Raw genomic sequence first — 26,490 nt, 5'->3', positions numbered from 1 at the left:
TATATATATGCGGGAGTGTGTGTGCTTAAGTAAAGCCATTATTTTGCTGCACTATTTGTGAGGTATGCTGGTTTAGGCTGGGACAGAGTTAATTTTCTTCACAGTGGGATGGGGCTGTGTTCTGGATTTGTGCTGAACATAGTGTTGATAATACAGAGATTGTTTTCTTATTGCTGAGCAGGGCTTACACAGAGCCAAGGTTTTTCTGCTTCTCCTACCACCCAGTCAGCGAGGAGGCTGGGGGTGCACAAGTTGTTGGGAGGGGACACAGCCAGGACAGCTGACCACAACTGACCAAAAAGAAACCCCAGATCCTATGACATCACGCTCAGCATATAAAGCTGGGGGAAGAAGAACGAAGAGAGGGATGTTTCGAATGATGGCATTGTCTTCCCAGGTAATGAATGTATTAGGAGAAGCTCAACTGTACTTTGCAAGAATCTGCTTCTTCAGCTCTGACTAGACAGAGAACCGATGATGAAGTAAAGCAAGTGTACTGACAATGCAGGCAGACATCTCAGTTAAGGTGACATAATTTCAAATCCTTTGAGACAGTTCTCTACCCATAAAGAAATATGAAATTAAAATATCTAGGAGGGCATGCAAAGAAACCATGTTTTAAAAGAGAAACATGTAAATCTGAAGAAAAAGCGACTTTCAACATACCTGTATGATCCACACTAAGCTGCTCTAACAGCAGCACAGCCTCTTTGTACGTGGATGTTGGTAATGCGACATCCTCTGAAGTTGTGTCAGATGAGTGAGTTAAATCAAGGTCATCAGTTACATCCATGCCGACCTACAAACAGTATTTTCTGTATACAGTTATACAGTATTGGAGATCCTTACAAATGCAGGCATGACTCATTCTCTCATTCACGGTTCATAAACTTAGCTCAAATATGATAAAGGTGCATACTAGCAGCAATTTGTGCATCTGGTTGATCCCACCTAAGTGATTAAAAGCTGGTAAAACTATTTATCAAGAAACTAATTTACAGTACCTTGTTCTTTTCACTTCCTGTTTTTGCTGCAGGTCTGGAAAATAGAAATGTATTTCAGTTCTGGCATGTTTATCTTGCATTATGAACAATTTCAAAGTTGCTCTGAAAACCTAATTTCAGAAGGGAATTAAAGTAAAATTTAATATAAAAATTTTGTTAGATGTTTTTGAATACTGGAAAAAAAATTTGTCTATCATTGTTGCTATTGGAAGACTATTTTTTTCCACAAGATATTAAGCAAATACTTGAAAAAACTGTTCTCTGCACTTCACTCAAAGTGAAAGGAATTGTACAGTTACAGATACGCAGACAGACACAGTTATGTGCATTCCCTGTTTAATACCAGAAGTTTAGCTCTCCTCAGTATTGAGACTCTTTTTTCTTACAGGTCAAATGACCATAATTTTGGATTCTCTAGTGTACTTGGGCGGTTGGGATGGGGTTAATTTTCTTCACAGCAGCCCACACGATGCCGTGTGTTAGATACCCGACCAAAACAGTGTCGACAACACACCACTGTTTTAGCTATTGCTGAATAGTGCTTGTAACCTGTCAGCAACTTCTGTCTCTCATTTTGCCTCCTATACAAGTAAGTTTGAGGTAGGTAAGAAGTCAGGAGGACATACAACTGAAGAAAAAACAACGAAACAAAAAAAAAACCCTAAGATTCCTGCAATGAAACAGCAACTTTACTTTTTAATAAATCTCTTCTCTCCCTTTTTAAAAATATAAAATATTTCTATGTTTATGTACGCACACACACAGGTAATTATTCACATTTGTGCCCACTGACCTTACAATTAACTTGGCTAGGATGCTCTAAGCATTCTGAGCAAAAGTGTTTTGGAACACAAAAGGCTTCAGGTCATGTTGTCACATAAAAGAACAAGAACCATTGTAGATATCATGTTTGCAAAAAACTTCCCTTCAGCTTTAGGTCAATTTTTATCATTAAGTAAGTTTTATTTATAACACTTCTTATATTCAGTACCTTTCTTCATCCTGAGATGTTTCACTGAAAGTGCTATCATCCAGTGTTTGAAATTGATTCCCACTGGAAGAGCTCATCTGCTGATTAGCTGTCTGCTTCAAAGTCTGTCTTTTATTCTTCTTTGCAACTTTGGGATTCAGGGCAAATTCACTGCATTAAACACAAAGAAAAAAACCTCACCAGTTGAGTAATTTTACAGAAAATATTTCTGTGAAACAGCCATACTTGAGATGATGTCCAGAAACAACTGAGACAAAAAAATATCTCTAATAAAACACAGACGTAACTCCAAAGACTGTAAAGTATTTAAAAGTATTTAAGAAAACCTTCCCATAGGAATGAAGCAGAAATATACAACCTGAACTAGATTCAGGAAAGCTGAAATATATCTTATATCCCTATTAAAAGAAGTATCAAGAGCAGAGATTCTTTTGAAGCACAGACAGGAAAACACTCCTGCTTAGTATTACCTAAAAATATCTGTGCTTCCTTCAAATTTTTGAGATTGGTTTGGTAATATCATCTTTTCCCTTTTCCTGACAAAGAGCACCCGAACTTATTGAAAACACCACCTGCATGCAGATCACTTAAAATCACCTGGAAAAGGGAGAAAGCAAAATAAACTGCAAGTTCCTACCTGGCTTTTCTGGATAGTTGTTTCCTACAAAAATAACTGGTTTTTTCAGTGTTTGACTCTCATTTTGAAGACTCATTTTGCCTCAATATTATAAGGAAGTTCACAGGAATGTGGTTTCTCTTTATTTATTTTTTTTTTTTTTTAAAGCAGGCAATAAATTTAAACCTTCATTATGAGCTTAGGTTTTGAGGTTTTTTTTAAATTATTTTTCTTGAATGTTTGTGATGCAGCCATACTACTCAGTATGGCTTTCAGTACTAAGGACACTACTTCAACTAGTACAGTATTAGAAAACCTAACAGATACTTGAATAATGCTACAAATAAGCATTAGGGATCGTATCTTCAGTTTACCCTTTCAGTGGCATTTTAATCAATTTTGACCTCTCCTCAGGTGAAAAATTCTTTTGGTCCGTTTCTTCTGTACTGTTTTCGTTCTCCATTTTCAGACAGTCATTCTTTCTTAGAGTAAGCTTTTCTTTCATTTCCTTATTAGTAATGTTGCCTGGCGGTGTACTTAATTCAGCAACATCTTCCTGTTTTGCCACCTTCTGCATTTTCAAACATCTTTGTTTGCTTTTTTCCTTCTCAACCTACAAAAAGAAAGGTAAGTTTTATGTATTTCTCAGTATTTCCAGAAAAGAGAAACACAATATCCAAGACTGAATAATTCAGCGTTTACCTCTGAAAAAGCATAAAATGAAAAAAGAAACAATATAGAGAAGTATTTTCACAAAATTACATTACAAAATGTATTGTCATTGAAAGTACTTTGAATTCACCCATGATTCTATGATAGAAGTATAGTCCTTAGAAAGAAAACAATTGTGTATCTTAAAACATGAACAACAAAGAACTGAAAGCATTACTGATGGATTAAAGAGTTAGAAGGACTGCACAATGCTAGTAGTAAAAACAGAAAAAAAAAATCAAGTGGAAGTGTGCTCGGTTACTGCTTCCTCCATAGGGAATGGGTAGTGTGGCAGGCGAGAAGATTCCAAACCCACAAGCAGAAATAGTTTCACAGCAAACAAGAATTTTACTGAAGGGTAATGAAGACACATCATGCAGAAATCATAGCAAATGAAAAGATTGGTCAAGACCCTGTTCAGAAGCTATTTTCATTCTTTGTGTCAGAATCAGAACTGATTTGTGTGCAGTTCTTTTTATGTCAATTAAATGATAACTACTTACACTGGAATTGAGTGCCACCTACTGTTAAACTGGAAAAATAATGCATTCTGTGTTTTCCAAAAAGGGGTAAAAGGGTGAAAAGGGCAACTCTCTGCTGCTCTCTTTATTCATAAGCATCGTATTGCCATTAAAACAACAGCCAATTGGCACAAAGCATCTTCACTTAATGATGAATAGCTAAAGTGAACAGGACCATTGATATAGAGAAAGCCTAAAGAATAAGGAGTAGCAGGTGAACTACCTCTTTTTGCAGCTGTACCTTCTCTTTCTCCAAAGCCAGGAATACTATTTGCAGCATTCCTACCTTACTCTTAAATCTTTCCATATCTTGTTTTAGTTCTTCATCAATATTCCTTTCCAGCATGCCACAAGATTGCTGAGCATTTGCAAAAAGACTTTCAATTTCTGTTTCTCCCATATTATTATTGTTGATAAGGCAGTCCCTGGGAACATCATCATTAAATCCAGAGTATTTTTCAAGTTTCCTTTCTGTTACAAAAACTGCATTTTCATCACTTGTAGAAACAGTTCTTATTTTAGGAAGAGTATTAGAAATCTCACCCAAAATATTTGATTTTAAGCTATGACTCAGGGAGTAAGCAGAACCTTCCTCTGCATTTTCACTACTTATATTATCATTCTCTTCTGTTTCCATAGCAGGCATTCTCTTTTTCTCTCCTTTTGCCAGAGACACCTTTCTGTTATCCATATTGTTAGTGCCATCTTCATCTCTATTCCGGGTATCTTCCACATTTGCCTTTAAGCTATTTTCATCAGGAAGGATACCAAGACTCGGAATTACAATTTTCATTTGGGGTACTTTTCCATCTAGCATAAGTTTAATATCTCCAAATTCACCTTTGCTTTCTAACTTACTACTTGATTCTGTCACAAGAGAGGAAATAATGCGAGAACTCTTCAGTTTTTCACCAAAGCCATCTTCTGGTATTTCTTTCACATGGGAAGCAGTTTTCCCAGTTTCATTTTCACCAAACAACTGCTTCAGCTCTGCTGTAATGTTTTTAAAATTTGTTTTCAATTCCCTTTTCTCCTTTTCAATCCACAGTTTTTCATATCTTTCTTCCCAAGGTTTCAGACTTAACTCCTTATCAGCACTGTGTGATTCCTCATTTTCTGCTAGGGCTTCCTGATGTGAAATTTCTGCTTTGTCAATTCGATTTTCATGTGCTCTTTTTTCTATCAAGTTGGTAGTTTCTAAAATACACTTATCCTTAATAAACAGGTACAGACAAAAAGATTACCAAGAAAAAAAGAAGTTACAGTTAATCTAAGTAATTTCTGTTGCAAACTCGTCCTATCACATAACAGAAATAATAGAATCAAGATATTTTTGAAACAATTTTTATAATACAAAGCAAGGGATACTAAATTAATGGTTCACTGAATCATCTTTTTCTTAAAAACAGAAGGACTTACTTCAGAGACAACAGTTTTTCTGGATTAGACTTGACTGGACATTAGGGTTAATTTTATCTTCAAGCCTGCCTGTTTTCTGTAACTGGTGGCCTTTGTTAGAAAGCAATTTATTTTTTCATGTTTTATTGCTTTAATACCATTTTTCTTTGTAACTGCCAATATTTTCTCGTCCTCCATTCTCCATTGTTTTCTACTGTCTGGCAGTGTATTAGCTAGCTAAGCTAATACACCGTGACAAGCTTTTTACTGTCCACCACACAGAGAATTGGCTAAGGTAGGCCTATTTCTTCAGCCAAGATGCAGAAATTTTAAATTCCAAGCTGCCTTATTTCTCTGAAAAAAAAACCCTTTCTCAAACACTTACTAACATAGCCAAACAAACACATATTTTGCAGAGGCAGTGAAAGCACCAAGAAGGTCACAAAATTTAATTTTTTTTATTTCATCCTTCTTTTACCTGTCATGTTTAATCAAACAGATCAGTATATTATATACAAATCTCCCTGTTTACTTGAATGTGCCTTTTGCATAGGGAAAAAAATGAATTTCACTGCCCTGTTTCTCAGCACCACGCAAAAGGAAAAACACTGAACAAAATTTAAGCAAACCAGCTGGAAACAAATTAGTGTAACAGCAAGTATCCAACATAATTATAAGGATTTTTCCCCACCATAAGAAGACTGCATCCCACTTTACTTTGGGCAGTAATTTCTACAGGACTTTCCCTTCAGAATTATTCATTGATTGGTAAGTTTTCTTGACATTAGTGTATAATACAATTTACTGATTCAGACTCTAATTCAAAATATTTGGTGTTACATACCCACACCCCATAGTTTTCAAGGGCATCCTTGACATCTTCTTTTTCAGCTGATGATGACATATGAAAGGTAGATCCTGAGTACTCACCTACAGTGAGAAAACAAGTATTTTGATAAACTGTATAACCTAATTCTACTTATTTACACCTAGAGTGTATCTTGTATCATATTAGTGAGACAAATCTTAACACAAAGTAACACATCCCCTCCAACACATCCCCAACACATCTCTCCAATAGAGAGAAAATTACCATAATAGAGATTTAAGATGCATCTATGTGAATTGCTTTCTTCCAGGGCATTTTACCTTTTAATGTATAAAGGAAATTTGCTGGAATTCACTACAAATGGGCACAAGTAAACCAATCTTGTTTCTTAAAGGTGTGTGATCTCAATTTCTCTGACACACTGTGTGCTATACAGTAACCAGTTATGTTCCTCCAGCAATTTTAATTTCCCTATATGCTGTGCACAGAAAATCATGAAAAAAATTAAAGCTTTGAAATCTTATGAGGCCCCAGCTTTACTCTATGCATGAAACAAACCTGTCTTTAGACATGGATCTGGACTGAATATTTCAAATTGTTGCAGGAGACATGGATGGGACACAATGAAATACAGACTTGTGTGACGTTGAGAAACAGTGATCTGAACATTTCACTCATACTGGTGAAAACTGGATTCCACTGTTCCCTCTCTCGGAATTTCTATATAATATGGGGCAGTCACAAACCTCTCAGAAGCAGTCACTCTGTCTAGGCACACTGAACACTTTTAAGTAACAAATATTCAGAAAGAAACAAGTCCCAGCACCTCAAGTGTGGAATCTAAACACAAGAGATGGAGGCTTTTCACTTTAATCACTCTGCACCTCCTGTCCTGCTCCATAATTCTGTGATTTCTATACAACAGCCTTTCTATGCACAAAGTTTCGCTGCTAAAGAGAGACATAATACCATTCCTACAAGAAAAATTAACAAGACAGAGAAAAAGAGGTAGATATTATCATAAAAATACAAAATAAAGGGCACAGTATTAATGAGTCACAGGGTCGATCTCATTTCTGGCATTTTCTGCTTTAGGGGACTACTTTCGAAAGCTTTCATTTCTTGAAGGGGATTACAAGCTTAGAGTTTCAACTCTTATGTCTGAACTGGGAAGCCAAGTTCTTCAGTCATTCATATAGGTCTCCAGAAGTCGATTTTAACCCCAAGTTACACAGTGTGAAATAACCTTTTCCTCCCACCTCAGTCACTGCTGGGTAGAATCTCCTAGATTTTTTTGTAGATTTGGTTTTTGAGCATTTCAGCACAAGGTATTTCCCAACACAAAGTAGTCATTAGTGGGTTGACAGCACTTATTTCACAGGTTTGTTATGATGATGTATTGATGACTGTGATGCATTGCAGACAGTCTGAGAAATATTAAAGACAATAATAACAGCAATAATTAATAAATATTGAAGGAAAATGTTCTATAAGGAACACAGGCCCCCTTTTTCTTGTTTTCAACATCATAGAGTAGCTTTAGACTTGACTCATCCTTATAGCTATCCCAATATCAAGCTGTTTGCTGGTGCAGGTGAAGGTTTCGATCAGGAGTAAAACCAGAGAACAGATGTGCTGGTGGCCAGGGAGCATTTGTAGATAGCACCATAGAAGTTACTGTAGAGAGTGACATAAATTATAGCAAGACTGCTATAATCAAAAGAAGACGAACTCCTATTCAGTCTTGTTCATCAGTAAAGTCTTCAGTAGCAGCTATTTGAGTCTGAAATCTCAGTCTTCAGATAAGATTTCAGGGTCTTTGGAGCCCATAAGATTTACTTCACATAGCGCTTAATCAATCTTGAAATTTCTCTATAATGAGCACAGAAAAAGGAAAAAGGCAGGAAAGACAAAAGGCAACGATGTCATTCCATCTTCAAAATTCCAGTTCTCATTGTGTCAGTAATTCTTTTACCAGTGATTGGAAAAATAATTCAAAAACAAACTGAAAAAAACCCAAGAGCTTCTCTCATTAGCTGTTGAAAATAAAAGTTCGTCTCTTCTTGGAGCAGTGATTAAGGAGTCTATTTTCTGTATTATTGGCAACTGTCTGTGAAAGAGGGATAACTCTTAGTTGTTAAGATTTTTTCACTTTTAAGCATAGGGAGAAATTTTTAGTTAAAATATTGGTAGAACACTGATCTGAAGCTTCTGAAGCACCTGCCGTAAAAAAAAATATTAAAACCTCCCCCCCCCGCAAGTAAATTAACCAGTATTTTTGCCAGTCATTTATTACCAGCATGTATTTTTATTAATTGATACCTCCAGTGGGGTTAAATGAATCTGGCTTTGTGCCTAACACAAATCACTGTGCATACAAAAGATGCAAATTCCCCACCTTTTACTCTGCCCGTTCTCTAGCTGACATTAAAAGATGACTTTTAGTGTTCTTTCCAATTAGTCTTTACCTCTCTGCTGTCTTCTGACATTTCCCTCCTCATAAATTGTCTTACAAAATGACTTTTTCCAGATTAAAGTGCAAAGCAGCTACCTTCCTGCACTGAAAACATGAGAATACCACTACTTAATTTTGACCTAAAAATAGATTTTAAGAAATTATTACTATGAGTCAGCAACAAAGTAAACAGAATGGGAAATTTCATCTCGTTCAACATTTAATTGTGCAAGATACTGTACCTATTTCTCATATTTATTAAATAAACTTGTGAATGATACCGCTTAGCCCTTTGAGTTAGAAATATTTGTGCTTCAGGAATTGTGATGCTTTGCTGAAGCAATTTAAATTACTTAAATTCAAGTCCAAATATAAACATTTGAAAGAAATTTTCACATGGACTTTTCAATATCTGATCTTCAAGATAACATATGGGTAAAAACCAACATGACAAATGATTAAAGACACACAGGAAAAATAGCTGACCTGAAATGAGCTGTGGAAAGGCAGTCTTTCAGAATCACAGAATCAAGAATCAACCAGATTGGAAAAGACCTCTGAGATCATCGAGTCCAACCTTTGACCACGTTGTCAACTAGATCACAGCACTAAGTGCCACATCCAATCTTTTCTTAAACATCTTCAGGCACAGTGACTCCACCACTTCCCTGGACAGCCCATTCCAATGCCCAGTCACTTTCTCTATAAAGAACTTCTTCCTGAAGTCTAACCTAAACTTCCCCTGGTGCAGTTTAAGACTTCATCCACTTGTCCTATTGCTAGCTGCCTGGGAGAAGAGACCAACACCTACCTGGCTACAACCTGCCTTCAGTGCTTGTAATATTAAAAAATAGCATGCAAATTGGAAGGAAAGCAAACTTCAGGACTGCCTGAAAAGGGGAGATGACAGTATGTATGCTGGAGGAAGCCTATGTCATGGAAGGGTATTTAGTGTTGAATGGCAGACTACAGGAGGGACCAGACACATACACAGGTGCACGTTTCAGCAGACCACCTGCTTCCAGAACACCCTGCTAGAAACATTAATTTAATATCAGGAAAAAATCTGCAAGTACAATGTGTCTGTCCATAAAAGAACATTACAGATTGTTACGATACCTTCAATGTCCTCGGCATCTTCTAAACCAAATTCCTGCAATAGATCTGCCAAACACAAAACAGATGCCTCACTAAATACTCCTAAAAAATTATGAAGCTAAATCCAAAACCACTTGAAGAGAACATTACCTGATTTCTGCTGTCTGTTTTTAGGAGAGGTTTCATTCATTTCCAAAGCAGATTTAGAAGTCTTCAGCTATGAAAGACAATTCAATGATACATTCAAAGTAACTACATACTACTTAATGAGCAGAATAAGTAGTTAGTCTGATATGAAAAAATACTCACCTGTGAATTGTTGGGTTTCTCAAAAAAACCTGGAGGTGAAAAATGTTTTGGAAAATGTTATTTAATTGTGGGTATCTTTTACTCCATTCAACATCGGTGGTTTCTACAACTAAGCAGAAACAAGTCACAAGCATTATTTCATCAAGATTACAATACCTAACATTCAATTTACCTCATCATGCAGCACTTGCATTAGCATACAAGAAAAGAACAATGCGTACTTCTCATCATGCACCTTGGATTTAAAAAATAATTATCACAGAACTAAGACAATTTATGTGAAGCAATAAGGTCATGCTTGTTAACAGAACAAGATCAAAATATTTATAGTTCTTTTGAGGAACTGAATCCTGTTTTCTAAGATGATTATTTCAAAAGCCAAAGCTGGTCTGCTGTAATGAATGATCATAAAACAGCATTATGACTGTGATTATTCTACAAGTGCTTAATATTGAGGAGCATTTTTCTTTCCATTGAAAGCAGGGGTGTAGACAGAAACCTCATATATGTGTAACAAGGTAAAAGCAAGGCAGCCCTCATCAGATTGCTGTGGGAACAATAGAAACAAATGTTGTTTGGTTGTAATCTACATTTATAGCACAGTTCCAAATACTATTTTTTTTTAATTTTGCCCAACAATGAATCATTTCCAAACCCACAGAATCTACTGCCCCACCTACATTTCTCAAATGCTCTATGTTAGTCATCTTACAGATATCTTTGAGTCCTCTCATGAAATAAGTGTATGAAATGTTACTAAACATGGCTCCTCGGCAAAAATTTTGTATTTTAAAAAAAATCCAAACTAACATTAAAAAACAGCATTTGATTTCACTAAACCTGGTCATCTAGCAGGATGGAAAGACCTTAGCAAGATTACCATAATAACCTTTTACCCTCTTTTCACACTGATGTCTTAGTAGAATCATGCAAAGCAGACTTCCACAACAAATACTTAACAACTACATTTCAAGCTCCTGGGAGTTCATAATGTTTTGCTCAAGATGCTCAGGAGACAGTGTCACAAACTACAGGCAGAAATCCTCAGCAACAAAACATGAACTTTTGGTCCTATTTTAGCCCCTACGTACAGCACAATAAAAAGCTATCAACAGTTGAGCTAGGAGGAAAAAAAATGCTTAGCCAGATCACAGCTGTCTTCCACTGCATTATCATCCAAGAAAGTTAAATGTTCAGAAAGGGTCAATCCTAAACCACGTACACTTTCATCACTATGCAACAAGAACTTGAACCAAAAAAACTAGAAACACGTCCAAATAACACACGTAATGCAAACAACTTCCTCTGCAAACTGGTCAGCAAGCGCTGTGATAAGGCATTAATTAACAGCAAGCATTTCACAGGTATAGCTCACACCCACATCATGACAGCACTTCTAAGGCAGACACTCATACAAGTTCACTTCAGCCTATAAAAGCTTACAGACAAACACTAGGCCACCAGGAAGTTACCATTGTTGTGTTCCCCTGAAACAATAAGGGAGCATACTCCGTGTCTCTCTGCAGCTGGGAGCAACACACTGGATGACACTTTTCTCAGACTTTGAGAATCTGCCTGTGTAACCCAAAACACATGAATGAGAACTGGTACAAATGCATTTTCAATCATTTCTACGCAAAAAGTTCCTGCTTAAGTCAAATTGTGTAGCATGACATCAAGTATATTAGAGATACAAAAACCTTTTATCGTAGCCTTGGAAGGGACGCATCAAGACATAGTATACTGGAAAATCACAGCAGTTGTGTCTGTTTCCAGACCTTAGGCAAAACCTTCACAACTCATCTAAAGTATTCTGTCAAACTGACAAACTGGGCAGCCACAGAAGAGAATTAATGTGGTAACTCAAGATGCAGACTGTGAACCAACAGCTGCAGGTCTGCAGTGAACCAACATTTCCACTGAAGTTGTACCTGACATTCAAGTTTGTGCTGATGTCCCCTAGGCATGTATCCTGCAGTAGTGAGTGAACAGTGCTATTCTCAGTCATAAGGGTCATTTGGGCTGGTCAAAGACTAGCAAAGCAAAGCTTACAGCTACCTTAAAAATAATAACATTTTAGTCCTGTAGTTTTAAGAAAGGCATGGGAAGACTTCATTTTTCCTCATAAGAAAAGCCAGAGTGGGGTAGCTATAGATGCTGCTCATTACCATGAACAGAAAGAACTAAAAAGGAAACACAGCCAGCATATGTGGTGTCTCTGTTGAACATAACTTTCAAAAAGGGCCAGAGTACACTACAAGAGGTAGAGAGGATCAATTCAGAGGCAGGTAACTGTCTAGGTTGTAGACCGCAGAGGCAACTGCTGATCAGGTCAGAAGACTAGAGCTGTATGGTGAAAAAAGCATCAATCCTGCCAGCCTCTGGGAAAAGGTCAGAGTATTTTAAGCAACAAGGAAGTTCACTACTTCAATAATATATTAGAAACCGAACTCAGAGGCCAGTTGCTATGAGACCCAAGCCGTTGGCTTGACCTAACTTCACCCCAATCCTAACTGAACAGCTGACCTAGAACAGAAATATTTAAAGGGTCCCCCAGTTACAAACATATGGAAAAAGCAGGAAAAGAGGAAATAAGCCTTATCAACAGTAGAGCCCAAGCCAAAAGCAAGCTCTCAAGTGCTTCTGGATCTTACTCCTACCCCCTGCAGTGGGAACACACGTGTCCTTCACACAAAGTACCTCAGAATCCCAGGGAGATTCAGCATCTTCCTCTTGCTCTGCTCCCACTGCTGGCAGGGCACCTACAAATCAAGTAAGAAGTGAGATGCTTGAGTGCTTACATTTCACTCTGCTTTTCCTCATCAGTCAAGCCTTGCATCCAAAAGATGCAGGTTATATTGCTGAGGACAAACTAAGAAGTAAGTTTTATTTAAGAGTGTGGGAAGATGGCTGGTGGTAAAAATTAGAGGAAACTGACAAGTTATATTCACATCCTCACAGAAATTATAACAGTACGGAAATTATGGGGTAAAATGCAGCTGCTATTCCCTTGATGGAATGCAGTTGGCATGTTCCATGATGATTCCCCACACAACAGTAACCACTTGCTAAGAGGGATGGAACGGAAGGTGGAGTGGAGTGGAGACACCATGGTCAGGCTCTGTGGAAATCTCTGCAGGGAAGGAAATTCAGTGGCACTTTGCAGCTGATAACCCACATAGCACCTGTCAAGGAAGACAGAAGATGTCCTGCTGCTGAGCCAACAACAGTGGCAAAATCTCTTTCCTCGGATGAACTTGGTTTATTAAAGCCTAATTATAATATTAACACACACCTCCATCCCAAAGTTATCCACCTCCAAGGTATGACCACTCCCCCCTGGACACGTGCTCTACATTTTTTTGACTGTATCTTTAAAAGCAAAGCGAGAGAATTTTACACCAATCAGTAACAAAGGTATTTAGGACTAAAGTCACTCAAGTTTCACCTAAGTTGGGAATGCAGGAACAGTTAGGGAAGACTCCGTCGTAACTGATGGAATCAGTTGATGGGCTGAACCTGTAGGGAGCCTGTTGGGTAAGAACTGCCACTCTACATGCACTGAATACTTTTACTGGGATTAGAGCTTGTCTGTGTATTGCTTTAAAGGCGTCTCTGCAGTCAGATACTATCACCAGCGATCCTTGAACCTTAACCTATCACAATTTTGTATTAATAATGAGTGTTGTTCTGCAAACTGTTCGAATGAGTCCTTCACAGGTGCTGGCAGCTGCTGGCAGTGGGTGAGACACTTGAATAAACTGGGAAGACCCACTGAGGGGTCTCCCTTATGCTGTTGGCTGAGCCCCCTGAAATGGGCAGTTGAATTGCCCTCTGATCCAGCAGGACTGTTCGGTGATGGGTCTCCATAACAGGACAAGGGTCTCGGCTTTCCTGGGGTGCTGACAGATAAACAAATCACTGAGGGTTAAGGAAATCTCCCCACACTAAGGGTCTAGGAAAATCTCCCCTTTTCACGTGATAAAGAGTTTCTTCACACACAGACACTTCATGGTATGTCCCTTACATAGCCAGTTCCTTTTCCTTTCTTTCCAGCAGAAGATGGCTAAGCACAACAGCTGACACAGCTACAGGCAATATCCAACTCATTGGAGTAACATTCAGAAACAGACTCCAGTATGCTGCAATCCTGTTGTGTGCAGAGTTTAGGTCACCTCTCTGCAGCCTACAGCTCCAGAATTTGGCATTTACTATCACTTTCCACTGTACTGGGGTATCACAGGAACACTATCCAAAGCATCCTCACACTAACATCACTGAAGTCACCAAGAGACGTTTCTTTTGTAGAACTACCAGGAAAGATCTTCCTTGACAGAGTTGTTACACTGCACCTTCCCAGAAGCTGGACACCTAAGCACTGCCTTTTAAAAACAGAGTAGAGGTTCACAGCTCAAACCCAAACTTACCCAAAGACACAAAAGCCATTTCTATCTCAGAGGATTAAAATTCAAACCTCTTCTCCAGTGAGATGATTGTAATGTTCAGTCTCAGTGGGTTCCTAGTCAGAATGTACTACCTTATTTCTCCATTTTAAGTGACTCCATTAGGTAAAACAGATTCAGGATTCAGCTGTGTAGATACATACACACAAAGAAGGGGGAAGGAGCTGGAGACCAGTAAGGGCACCCACCCCAGAAGAAGCACCTGCTGGTTCCAGCCTGGACTCTGACTACTCACACCATGCCAAAATGCATGTCTATGGTAAAATGCATACAGACAGATGAGCATGTAGAGACACAACAGTTGAATACAGCAGGTTCTGCCAGGCAGGCCCCATGTAGCATTTGATCACCAGCTACACGTGCTCTGGTAACACCTACCACACACCAAGCTACTCTCTGGAGATGGACAGTGGAAACAATGCCTTCCCCTCCTGCACTCAGACCTCAGGTAAGTACCAAAGTGCTCAACTCTGACCAGGCTGGTAATGTTTTCAAGCATAGACAAGCGTGGTATTGGAGAAACCCTCTACTTTTTAAAACTGGACAAGATGAGGCACTGGAAAAGAAGAGAGTGCTCTCAGCTTGACTCCAATCTTTCCCAGGCTTGAGCCAAGAGCAATCCCAGCTTGTCAATCTGACAGTACCGGCCAGAAAAATGGGAATACTACTGTCACACACAAGACACTCTAGTCCTCCTCCTCTTTTTCGCCTGCTCATTTTGTTCAGATCACTTCAGAAGGAACAAAGCAAGAAATCAAGAATGGCACTTGGTTCTGTAGAAATAGATACATTTCTGGAAGAATTTGTAACAGAAAGCTAGAACTCCTCTCACTAGGAAGGCTTTCTGCCTAAATGGTAACTCTTTCTCAAAGGCAGTTTCAATGCTTTCCCTCCCCTGCATAGCAAGAGATGTTCTCAGCCTTGCTCTCTGGTATGCAGAGAGATACAAGGTACAAGGCCTCCTTGGGCCAGAGAGGGTGCAGGAGAAGAGAGAGAAGATACAAAAAGCATTGGAGGAGGTTGGGCATTCCCCGTGCCCCGGAGGCCCTGATGCATGCAACATCGTAAAAAAGTGGTCCTTGCATCTGAAATAAATCTTTTTTTTTTTAATCCTTCCACTGCCTTGGCATTCTTGGGAAGAATACCTGTATATGTTTACCTCACACTTCATATAGCATCGCTTGGAATACAGTGCTACAATTTCAGTTCTTCAAGAATGAATGAAAAAGAACAAAAGCTGCTTTCTTTCTCTGCCAATACCCAATGGGATTCACAGGCAAGGGAAAATTTTGCTATCTCAGAAGTTAATCACCATTTTAGTTAATTTCTCTCACCCAAGTTGTCTTTTGAAGCATTGTGGACTTCACAGATATCATTACAAACAGAATTTTTCCCATCCTCAGCAACTAGCTTTTCGCCACTGTCTTCCTTCTCCTGCTTCTCAACTTCTTCTTCCTGTTCAGGTGATTCTTCCTAAAAGAGATCAACTAAAGTAGCTGAAAAGAACAGAAATAAGCATTGTCTTTGCTGTTCCTCCATCAGCAATTCCTCAGGTCAGCCTACCTCTAGCTTCATTAAGTTATGTCATTCTGGAACATATGCCTTTTCTTCCCCTACTTTGCTGCAAGGAAAGTCACTAGCTTCCTGCTCTCAATCTTATGCAAATTTCTTTTTGTTTCCTCACTTTCAGCCATCGCACCATGCATTTTCCTAAACAGCAGTAAATCTTCACAGATAAAAACTGTACATAGAACTGAGAAAATTCTAACTGATTCCAGAGTCTACTGCCTATTCTTTTTCCTGCAAAACCATATTCTTATAACAAAGAAACTGTTTTGGCTAGGAGTAAGACATTATCTAATGTTAAAAATGGATGATCAAAAGATGCATATATGTAAAGAATACATATTAACAGAAATTCAGTTTACCATTTGTTTTTTACCTATATTACCCTTAGGAAATATCCTTGTGATTGAATCATCCCTATATACTTACTTTGCTGCTCGAATGAAATGCTCTCAAATTTTCTTCATATCTATTTAAGTGCAAGTTTTCACTTTCTTGTTTCAGTGGTTCAGAGATTTTATCACCTACTCCTTCATATTGCTCTTCTTCAGTATCTTCATCACTCACATGTTCAAGAATGGCAGAGCTTGGTCTTTCACTTTCAAGTCCTGGATTTTTTGCTGCTGACCAAGAATTATTACCACTTTCCAAGTCATCACTGAAACTTGACTTTTTCTCCTTAAGACCACAACTATTTGAGAGAGGGGGAGGCATCTCTTTTTTCCCATCTGTCATTTCAGAGTCTGCAAAACAGAAGTCAGCATTTCTGTGAAACTTCTCCTGCATCATGCTTTTCCTGTTCCAACTTTCTTGTGTATCTTGCAGATTATTTAGATTTTGAAAGACAGCTTGTTTTGGTACTGACTTGCAAGATACTTCATTATTCATGAACTTTGGAGACATTGACGTTTTATTTTCTAGCAACCTTTCATAACACCCAGCTATGAAAGACACAGGAGTATCAACAGATTCCTCCCGCTTTTCATCATGTTCTTTACTTATTTTATCATCAATGGAGACACTGCCAGTTCCACACTGAGCTTCCTCTTCATACTTAGCTTTACTAATATACTCTAACTTCCCATTAATTTCCCCTTTAGGTTCCGTTTTTTTCCCCTGCTCCTCTTCCAGGATTTCACAAGACTGAGCTTCTTCATCTTCCAGCTCTTCCTCCTCCTCTCCATCATCAGTAAAATCTTCATCCTCCTCCTCCTCTTCCTCGTCGTAATCTTCATCACCATCTCCATTGTGATTTTCATCATCATTTTCCTCCTCCTCCTCCTCTTCTTCCTCCTCCTCCAATTCTTCTTCCTCCAGGTTGCTTGCAGCTGAGACATCTTGATTAAACAATTCCTCACTGTCTCCTTTGTTCAGGTTTGCATCTGATGGGATTCGCTGTTTGAGACTTTTCTTTGGTGACTTAGGACTTTCAATTCTAGAACCACCATCATCATCTTAAAGCACAAGAAAAGGGAAAATGTATGTGAACAGAAGGAGTTAAGTAAACAGCAATGTTATCAGATTAATGCACAGCAGAGGAGCCATCTAGGAATGTCTGGAAACAGAGACAGGTAAGGTTGGGCAGGATGGAGGATGGACTTTATGAGGGAAAAAGGCTTAATGACTTATTTTATTCTGAATTATTAAATGCTGTGTTTTCAAAATGCTACTTTTCTCACTTACTATAGCAAAAATTAAAAAAACAAACACAAACACCTACTTAGGAAGTCTACTTATATATATTGGTATATCACGCAACCTTTTCCAAATAGCTTACTTTTTTTCCTGAACTGCTGTGAAGCACTCATTAGCAGTGTCAAGTTTGGCTTCTGCAGCTTCTGTAAACACAGATTTATTTAAAAAATTTTTAACAACAACAACAAGAAATCTTTTGTTCATATCAAATCTTGAACAGTAAATATAATCAGACTGTCCTTATGACAGTGGTGGCTTCATCCTATATTTCTAACTACAAAAAACCTCCTCACGTATGCAATTCAGGGAGTATTTCACACTGAGCAAACTAGCACCCTTCTGCAAACTGCTTCCAAAATTATGTTTGCATGCATATCAGTTCTAAAAATCTGTTCCTAGTAATTATAATACTTAAGTAAAATTCAGCTCTATTCAAGATAGCAGTTCCAGCATGCTTACTTACAAATGTGCACTACTCAAGTAACAGTTAAGATCCCTAGACTTAATGCATAAATTAGACCCTGCAAGTACACTTAGCAAAATACCCCTAAATTTCAAAATCATGGCAGAAAAATGCATAATTTCTATTTAAATCAGTGCAAGAAAATGAAATCATGTTAAAACTAAACATGCTTGCACCTCCAGCATTACAGAGTGGGTTGAACTATCATGCTCCAGCTCGTCATCACTGCAGAATTCCAGTGCAACAGAACAGATGCACCTGACACCATTCAGAAGTTGATAATTCTCCAGATCATTAGTAAAATCAGTAGGTGTGAGAGCTTGTAACTGACAAAAAGAATACTACCCGAGCATTCAGACACAGAGGTAAAACACGCAGTGTGAGATCACATGCAAGCACAGAATGTCATCTTATAAAAAAAAAGATGACCCATATGAGCCATCCATTCATTAAGCACTCTTGAGGAACCTGCTGAGGAGGAAAGGAAAACTAGGTGAAGAAGGATTTATGTAGATCTTGATAAGTAAATGTCATTTTTCTTTATCAGTTAGGAATCTATCACCAAATTTTACACAAAACAATAACAATCTTTGGAGAAGAACAGAACAGGTTATGGAGAGAACAGATTAGGTTATAATAGTAACTTAAAAACATTTAGGGTCTGCAAATCTGACTCAAATGAAAAGAACAAATAAAACTACGTGGCTGTTTATCTTGTCACCTACTGCTCTTTTGCTCCAAACTACAAATATACTGCATGCTCTGCCCCAGCTACAGGTCTTTTAGGAAAAATTCACAGCAGAAGAAAGGTTGGCAGGACAGAGATTGTTTCTAAAGACAAAACAATATTGGCTGGAACAGCAGCATCTTTCAATCCCAAAGAAAACTTGCCTTCAAATCCCTTATTTTTTTCAGGACATTTTTCCTGTAAATGCACCATACCTTGGGGGTAAAATCGAGTTCCTCTTCCTCAGAGGTATGCCAACTGTCATCGCTTCCCTCTTTCTCAGAGCTTCTTGAAAAGCAAAGCAAAATGAGTACTATATCGCTCAAATAACTCCTCAGGTAAGTGTTAGGTACTTTTAAAGTCTCACCTTATTGAGTCTCCTTGGGAAAAGTCATCTGTTGCTGTTCAAACATTAATTGACATTAGTTGAAATTAGATTGGGCACATTAAAAATTAACTAGTACATATAAACATTTAACATGGACAACTCTACAGGTCGTAATAGAATGATGCTTCAGGTAGTCAGTTCAATACAAGGTGGCATGAATGAATGCATTTCCAAAACAAAACTGCTTTTTCAAACGACACTGAATTAAAAAGAAAAGAAAGAAGAGGGAAGGGGAGGAGAGGAGAGGGGAGGGGAGAGGAGGGGAGGGGTATATCCCCTTTGGACGCTTATACCTAAAAGTTTAAGAAACAAGTCTAAACTTAAAAAAAAGAAAAAGCATAGCAGAAATATGCTATGTTAGTTAACACTGAACAAAATGGTGGTGGTTTAGCAAGACATTAAATAAAAGAACCTCCAAAATATTCACATTACACATGAGTACACACCACATGCAGAGATTTTACTAACTGAAGTAGCATTATGCATAACATTATGCTATATACTATGCTATCTGCTGCTTTACCCAGTTACAGATTATTCTGAAAAAGTAAAGAAAATTAAAAAACATAATCAAGATCTAAAGCTTATTCTCAAGTAGATGAATCACCAGCAGTTCTCTACACTGCACCAAAAAGGGTGTTCAGCAGACAAAAGGGGCAAAACCAGGGCATTCTATACTATGCTCCAAGCTACTTGTACATAGGATCATAGGATAAATCAGGACAGGGAGGAAGTCTCTTAGCTAACCGCCTTCTCAAAACAGGCTCAGCTATGAGGTCAGGGAAGGTTGTTTAGGGCTTTATCCAGTTTGGTCTTGAACACCTCTAAGGAGGGATACTCTACAATGTTTCTGTTTTACTGTCTTTACTGTTCCCAGATCCAATTAGAAACTCATTTCTATTTATGCCTCCTGTGTCTCTCCTCCTGTCACCGGGAAGCACCTGGCTTCTTCTCATATGTACTAGAAGCTGCTGCTAGGTCACCATCAAAGTCACCTCTTCCCTAGGCTGAAAAAGCCTGGTTTCCTCAGCCTGTCTTCAGAGGGCAAGTACTCCTGCCCCTGATGAATCTGATGGCCTTCCATCTTGCTCACTGCTGAAAGACCAATTAATCTCTCTTGCATTGGAGGCTCAAATTCCAGGGTGCGGGACACAATCCAGCAAGTGCCAAGCAGGAGAGGATAATCACTATCCTCAATCTCTTGGCTATGCTGCTCTTAATACAACCAAGGACACTGTTGCCAAGGCACCCTGCTGGCTCATTCTCAGCTCACACTCTGCCAAGACCCTCCGGACTTTCTCAGCAAAGCAGCTCTCCAGCCAGGCAGTCCCAGCATGTTTGGTAGCGATTGGGTTTCCTTTCCATGTACAGACTTTGCAGTTGCCCTTGCTGAATTTTGTAAGACTGGCCTGACAGTTCATTTCCACACCCTGCCTCTGAATGGCAGCACTACCCTGAAGTGTATCTGCTGATCCTCCCAATTTAGAGCTATTTGCAAACTTGATGAGAGTGCATTCTAGTACATCACTGATGTACTAAAGAAACTTGAACTCCAGGAATCCAGATTGAAGAATGCTGAAACCTCTCAACTGTCAACAGCTAAGATGAAATAAAAGGGCTCTGCAATTCTCAAAACAGAAGGGAAAAACAGAAACAACCTCCACATAGTAGCTATTTTAGCTATTTCCTCAAGTTCTTGATAACTACTTCTTGTTAACTATCATAACAAAATGAAGTCGCTAAAAGAGACTGGTGACCTTCCAAAGAGTTGCACGATGACAACCAAACTACGGTCTTGTGCAGAATCATGCAAGGGAAAAGAAAACAAAGGCATATCATGCCTGAAGACATCTCCTCTACTAGCAGTAAACCACAAATGAGTATGCAAATTTTGTCTGTTCTAAAGACAGGGCTTATGTGGGAATTTTGATGAGTACATCTCCTGACCTGTACTGGGCTTTTCGACAATGAAATACAGTGTATGTATGTATGGCCAGTCTTCGCGAACGAAGATTTGGGAATATGTCATGTAGATAAAACCTAGAAGCTGAAATCTCCAGTGCAAGGACAAGCTAACAGTTAAAATACCAACACAGTCTCTAATTTTTAATGTTTCCTATTGCAAAATTTAAAAAATATTAATTAGTTGTAACAGTTTTCTGTTATCTCAATCAGTACCAGCAGTTTAATCTACCTGCTAACATCACAAGCTGAATAAAAATCTGCCTCTTAGAGCTGGGTGGACAGTGTGGAGCACTCAGTTATCACTCTTGATAGGTGACTTCAATTATATTTTCAATTAGTACAGTTGCAATTCATCAAAATGGCTGAGTCAGTTTTCTGAACTTTTGCTTTCAATGAATAGTAACTTGAACCAATGATCAAGACCAGGTCACATTGTCCTTTACAAGGCAAGAGAGGCAAAGTTCATGAGCTAGCTTTCAGATGAACTCTGACTACTGTAGAAATGGGATCTAGAAAAGCAGTCTCTGGGGAGACTGTTTCTACTTGATTTGAAGTCCATTTCCATTTCAGACTAACAGAAGGACATATGTAAAAATAAAATTATTTATTACCACTAATGACACAAAGCAAATGTTAAATTCAATAATAAAGAACCAATGCAAAACATGCAAACAAATAAAAAACACTCAAAGGCTGCTCTCAAATACAATTTATAAAACCAATACCATCAATAGGGTAATAAACATCATAGATGTGTTACTATTTGGATATAGTACAACATGTTTCATATTTGAAATGCTACTGTATAAAATACCTTTCCTTGATTTTCCTGTTCTTGATGTCTGGTTAGGAGATTGTTGAATTCCTATATCCATTTAGGAAAAGGCATGGAAAGGACAGACGAAATAATGACATCAGAATAAACTGAAATTCCCAGAAACTTGGATAACATAAGCAGTATATCAAAGCAGCTACAGCAATGGGAGAATATACTGTGACTACCAGCCTACTCTACAGTTGTAAGTCCTGGAAACAAAAGAAATCACAATCTATAGAACTCTACTCTTAAGGTACAGTGTCAAACAGTAACTTCATTTACTTGCTCCATGTAAGACATCCATATTTCAATATTTTGAAATACTGAAACAAACTGTGAGAAATTTACTCTTCTGACAACTTTAATATTTCCCTCAGCTTGACTACTCCTTGTCTAGCACAGGCTGCAAACACAATTCTAGAGTGCTTTATACATACTGCACACAGAAGTCCTTACTCAAAGCATCCCAAAAATCTGTATGTGCCAACAACTAAACTTTGGCTATAGACTATCCAGAAATCTGAAGGAAATCTTGGCTCCTAGTACTCACACCACCATGCCACTCTGAGCCATTATGTCATTTACACTTACCCATCTTAAGTTACAGATTTAGCATGTTTGTTATCCCTTGCTAAAAAAGGAACCCAGTAACTTCTTGCCTTAACCCAGCTCACCTGAAAACTTGTGTCGATATCTGATGCAAACACAGATCCCTCAACCTCTGAAGATAGTAGTCCTGCTTACATTGATCTGACCATGCTGAACCATTCACACAGTCTATGTCACCAGCCAGAACACAGACCTGACAAGAGGTCACAGTGTTCCCCCAGGACCAAAATGGGTGAACTGACTAGTGTGAGTATCATGCATATGTGTCTGTATGTGTGCACGTCTGTGTGCTGTGGAACAGAAGCTCAGAATATAAATCACTATGCACCTGTTCTACCCATCCTGTTTAGTAAAATTTTGTATTTTAAGGCAACGAATGGTGCAGTTCAGTTATTGCAGCTACCTGACACCAAATTTCTTCACAATGTTGAGAGCAGAGTCCTGCTTATACTTATTTTACCACACGGAATGAATGTAGCAAAAGGACTCTTATCAAAAAGATACATTTAAAGAGTTAAGAAATTACCTTAACATGGTTTCTCATCCCTTCTCCATTTCTCAGTTTTCTTAAGAGATGATACAGGGCAATTTTTACTGACTTTGGGAGATACAAATCACACTGAGGTACTTCTTTTCTAAGAGTTCTCTGCTGGAAACCCAACAGTTTCTGTAGGGACTCAGGGAAACGGAAAAGGAACAACATGCTAATATACAGTGTAGTAGCTAAAAAAAAAATTTGACTCCTTGCCTCTAGAAAAATTGCGCAATTATTAGTTTTTGCCAAAGAAATTCCAACTTCAAGTCTAAAAAGTCTGTCACTCCATATGCTAGGGCTGAGCCATTCATTTGGAGATATTTGCAAATCTGTCCGTGATTAATAAAAATGTGCACAATTTGGACAAAAAGAGGGTAAATATTCAAATAAGCAAAAGCTAACTTCTTAAATATGCTGACTTGCACATTAGAGGAGAGTATTTTGAAAAATGATCCCAGAAAAATAGTACAGAAGAGCAAAAGAAGAGAAAGTAATTCCAAAATGGGTTTCTCTGTACTCTCAAGATCATTCCAGCTTTTCCTCTAACAAAGGCTTTTAAATCTGTTACTGCAGCATATCAAAGGGACTCTCCTGATGCAGGATCTACCTGTGCTCTGCATGTACAAGCCAGAGACTGCAAAATTAATGCCAATAAATGTTCCCTATATGCTACTAATCTCTCAGAGACAGTAACTGTGTGCACTACTACCTGTACCAAGACCTTTCAAAAAGAAAAATTATTTCCTGCAATCTACCAAGAAACTTCACAAATCTCCAACTAGATCAAAGCAACTAGAGTCAAAGCAACAAAGTTTGACTCTAAATTAAAATCCTGCATCTGGGAAAAGTCAGCAAGGAAAAATATCCCATATTTTGCTTGTATTTCTTGACATATTTAAAAAAAGGCATTATAAACTGTATTTAAAGGAGTAATGAACAGTGTCTGAACACTGTCTTCTGCCCATTTGCCACATAGCTCCAATATAACATCCTTAAAAACTCAGAAAGTATAAAACCTCTCACTTGTAAGGCCTGAGATGTAAAGTACAAGACAAACTATTTCATTTATACTATGATATTAATTTTCTAAGATTCCTCTAGGGCTCTGTGAGCTCATAAGCATAGGCTAGATTTTTAAAACTCACTAAACAACTGAATGATTTTTTGATCACAAGGCAAATTAATTGTTTTTCTGAATCACAAGTAACAGTTTTTTTAAAAAAAATATTTCATAAAACTGTTGAAAAGCTTTATTTTTATTGTAAATCAAACTACGTCCAAGACAATATAGCATTTCTCAGCTACTGCTAAGAAATTTACTTTTACAATATAATTTACAATATAATTTTTCCTAAATAAGTCTCTACAGCACCTACACAGAAACAATTGTGAGTGATGCTGAAAAACAGGGTGACTTGCTAAAAGGACCTTAGTGCAGATGAAACTACTAATATTAAAACAAAGACACATAAACTCCATGAAAATCAACAAGACGTATCTTTCTCCTAATTCCTCTGTTGCTTCCCAACTACAGACAGAGGAGCACCTATTAGGGATGAACCTACCGCTTTTGTAATTGGATTTTCACAATCTGAACGGCCACCTATGGCTAAACTGTACATACCTGAAAAGGAAAAACACTTCTGCCTATTTTCTTTATGGCTGCCTTTCTCCCCCTCTCTCAATGAAAACTTATATAGATGGGCAATCATTCAGACAGAAGGCAACAACTTTAAGAACTGGACACGAAGCACACAAATCAAATACTTTCACAGCCTGAAGAAGCACCTCCAACTAGCAACAAATAAGCACATTCATAAAACTTGTGCTGCTCCACCTGATGTTGTCACTAAAATCAATGGTGAACACAGTCAGCATTAACAATACAAATCCCCTACAGAAAAGGCCTTAGTGATTTTCCTCATGAGCTACTCCACAGTTAAGGATCCTACCTCCTCTGTCCACAGCAGGTGCACCCAACGTAAAGGCAGCAGCTCCTCTCCGGTGCGGAGTGCCAAGTACCGTGATGCCCTGTGCACCACCTGCAGAAACTTCTGTGCTTTCCCAGTCTGCGTATTCTCCCAGTTGCTTACTAAGACTGCATACAGAAAGAGAGGAAATATATTTGATAAAAAATAACCACATACTTGCATATACCATTTAATAGTTTACAGCCACTTATTATCCATCCCACACATATTCATAGCCATATAGATTCATATACTCATATGCACTTACTGCATGACTGTAACATACATCAGTACTCACTACAGTCACGTTCACTCTATAGACGCATATTCAAACCTACAAAGTTATTAACTCCTTCTTGGTACACATATTTCAGCTTAGCTTTTAAGCACTCTTAACCGCCCTAGAGAAGAAATAACAACAGGCACAAAGCCATGCATAAGAGGAGTAAAACTGCTCAACATTTTAACAAAAGGGATATTGTATCTCCTCTGAAACAACAGGTTGGTAGTTCTCAGTCATTGTAGTAGAAGCCAGTAAGGTCAACAGTGCTGGGAGGGGGAGAGGGCTTACATGTGTTTCAGTCTGCCAAGTTCCACCTCTGGATAACTGTAGGATACATTGGGCAGATGTGGGCTTAGTAACAAAACTTGAAACTAAACAGAGAACTCTGTGTAGAAATTTTCCTCAATTTCCAAACTAACATGAGACACTTGAATGACACATACCAAAAGACAAAGAGGAAATGGCCTCAAGTTGGGCCAAGGGAAGTTTAGATTGGGTATTAGGAAAAATTACTTCAATGAAAGGGTTGTCAGGCATTGGAACAGACTGCCCAGGGAAGCTGTTGAGTCACCAGCCTTGCAGGTATTTAAAAGATGTTGTAGATGTGGTACTTAGGGACATGATTTAATGATGGGCTTGGCAGTGTTAGGTTGATGTCTTCACTCGATTATCATCTTAGAGGCCTTTTCCAACCTAAATGATTCTGTGAAGACACCACTGAACACAGCTTCAATACAGATCTCAATAAACCTTGGCGCTCTTATCAAAAATGATCAAAAGCCACACTGATAACTGACAATTTACTCTGACAACAAAGTTTAAAATTTACCTAGAATATCCATGAATAACAGCATAATCCTCAGCCGTCCATCCATTAGTGTCTTTGTGGGAAAGATCAGCACCATACTGAAGAAGAACTTTTATCAAATTAACCTCTCCCCCAGAAGCAGCAGTCATAAGTGGGGTTCTGAAACATCAAAAATATGATACGAAGTAGATCATTTTACACAGAAAGCGTTAACTATTTTTATTCCTGTTTGTCCTCAAAAAAGTATTCTCCCCATTACTTTAAAATTA

The 26,490-nt window shown here is 38.2% G+C and overlaps 1 protein-coding gene across 10 annotated transcripts in view; it reads right to left on the bottom strand.

Moving 5' to 3' along the window:
• ANKRD26 (ankyrin repeat domain 26) overlaps positions 1-26,490 on the bottom strand; it is a 53,676-nt gene that overhangs the window by 22,971 nt on the left and 4,215 nt on the right. For 3 of the 10 annotated variants that reach the window (XM_032688670.1, XM_032688663.1, XM_032688665.1), the window contains exons 5-23: positions 26,243-26,380; positions 25,113-25,258; positions 22,014-22,064; positions 19,214-19,247; positions 19,062-19,134; positions 17,739-17,799; positions 16,391-17,415; positions 15,730-15,868; positions 12,633-12,694; positions 11,405-11,507; positions 9,933-9,961; positions 9,774-9,840; positions 9,645-9,689; positions 6,086-6,171; positions 4,067-5,056; positions 2,986-3,224; positions 1,996-2,145; positions 1,005-1,038; positions 667-799 (exon numbers count right to left, since the gene is read on the bottom strand). In XM_032688670.1, the coding sequence (XP_032544561.1) occupies positions 667-799; positions 1,005-1,038; positions 1,996-2,145; positions 2,986-3,224; positions 4,067-5,056; positions 6,086-6,171; positions 9,645-9,689; positions 9,774-9,840; positions 9,933-9,961; positions 11,405-11,507; positions 12,633-12,694; positions 15,730-15,868; positions 16,391-17,415; positions 17,739-17,799; positions 19,062-19,134; positions 19,214-19,247; positions 22,014-22,064; positions 25,113-25,258; positions 26,243-26,380 (3,605 nt within the window). The remainder of the gene's footprint in view (positions 1-666; positions 800-1,004; positions 1,039-1,995; positions 2,146-2,985; positions 3,225-4,066; positions 5,057-6,085; positions 6,172-9,644; positions 9,690-9,773; positions 9,841-9,932; positions 9,962-11,404; positions 11,508-12,632; positions 12,695-15,729; positions 15,869-16,390; positions 17,416-17,738; positions 17,800-19,061; positions 19,135-19,213; positions 19,248-22,013; positions 22,065-25,112; positions 25,259-26,242; positions 26,381-26,490) is intronic. The other 7 variants (XM_032688664.1, XM_032688669.1, XM_032688666.1 and 4 more) reach the window with 7 other exon arrangements.

This window comes from Chiroxiphia lanceolata, chromosome 5 (genome assembly GCF_009829145.1).
Source record: "Chiroxiphia lanceolata isolate bChiLan1 chromosome 5, bChiLan1.pri, whole genome shotgun sequence".
Taxonomy (NCBI): Eukaryota; Metazoa; Chordata; class Aves; order Passeriformes; family Pipridae; genus Chiroxiphia; species Chiroxiphia lanceolata.
Note: the sequence above shows the minus strand (reverse complement) of the source record. Positions and strands in the feature narration are given on the sequence as shown.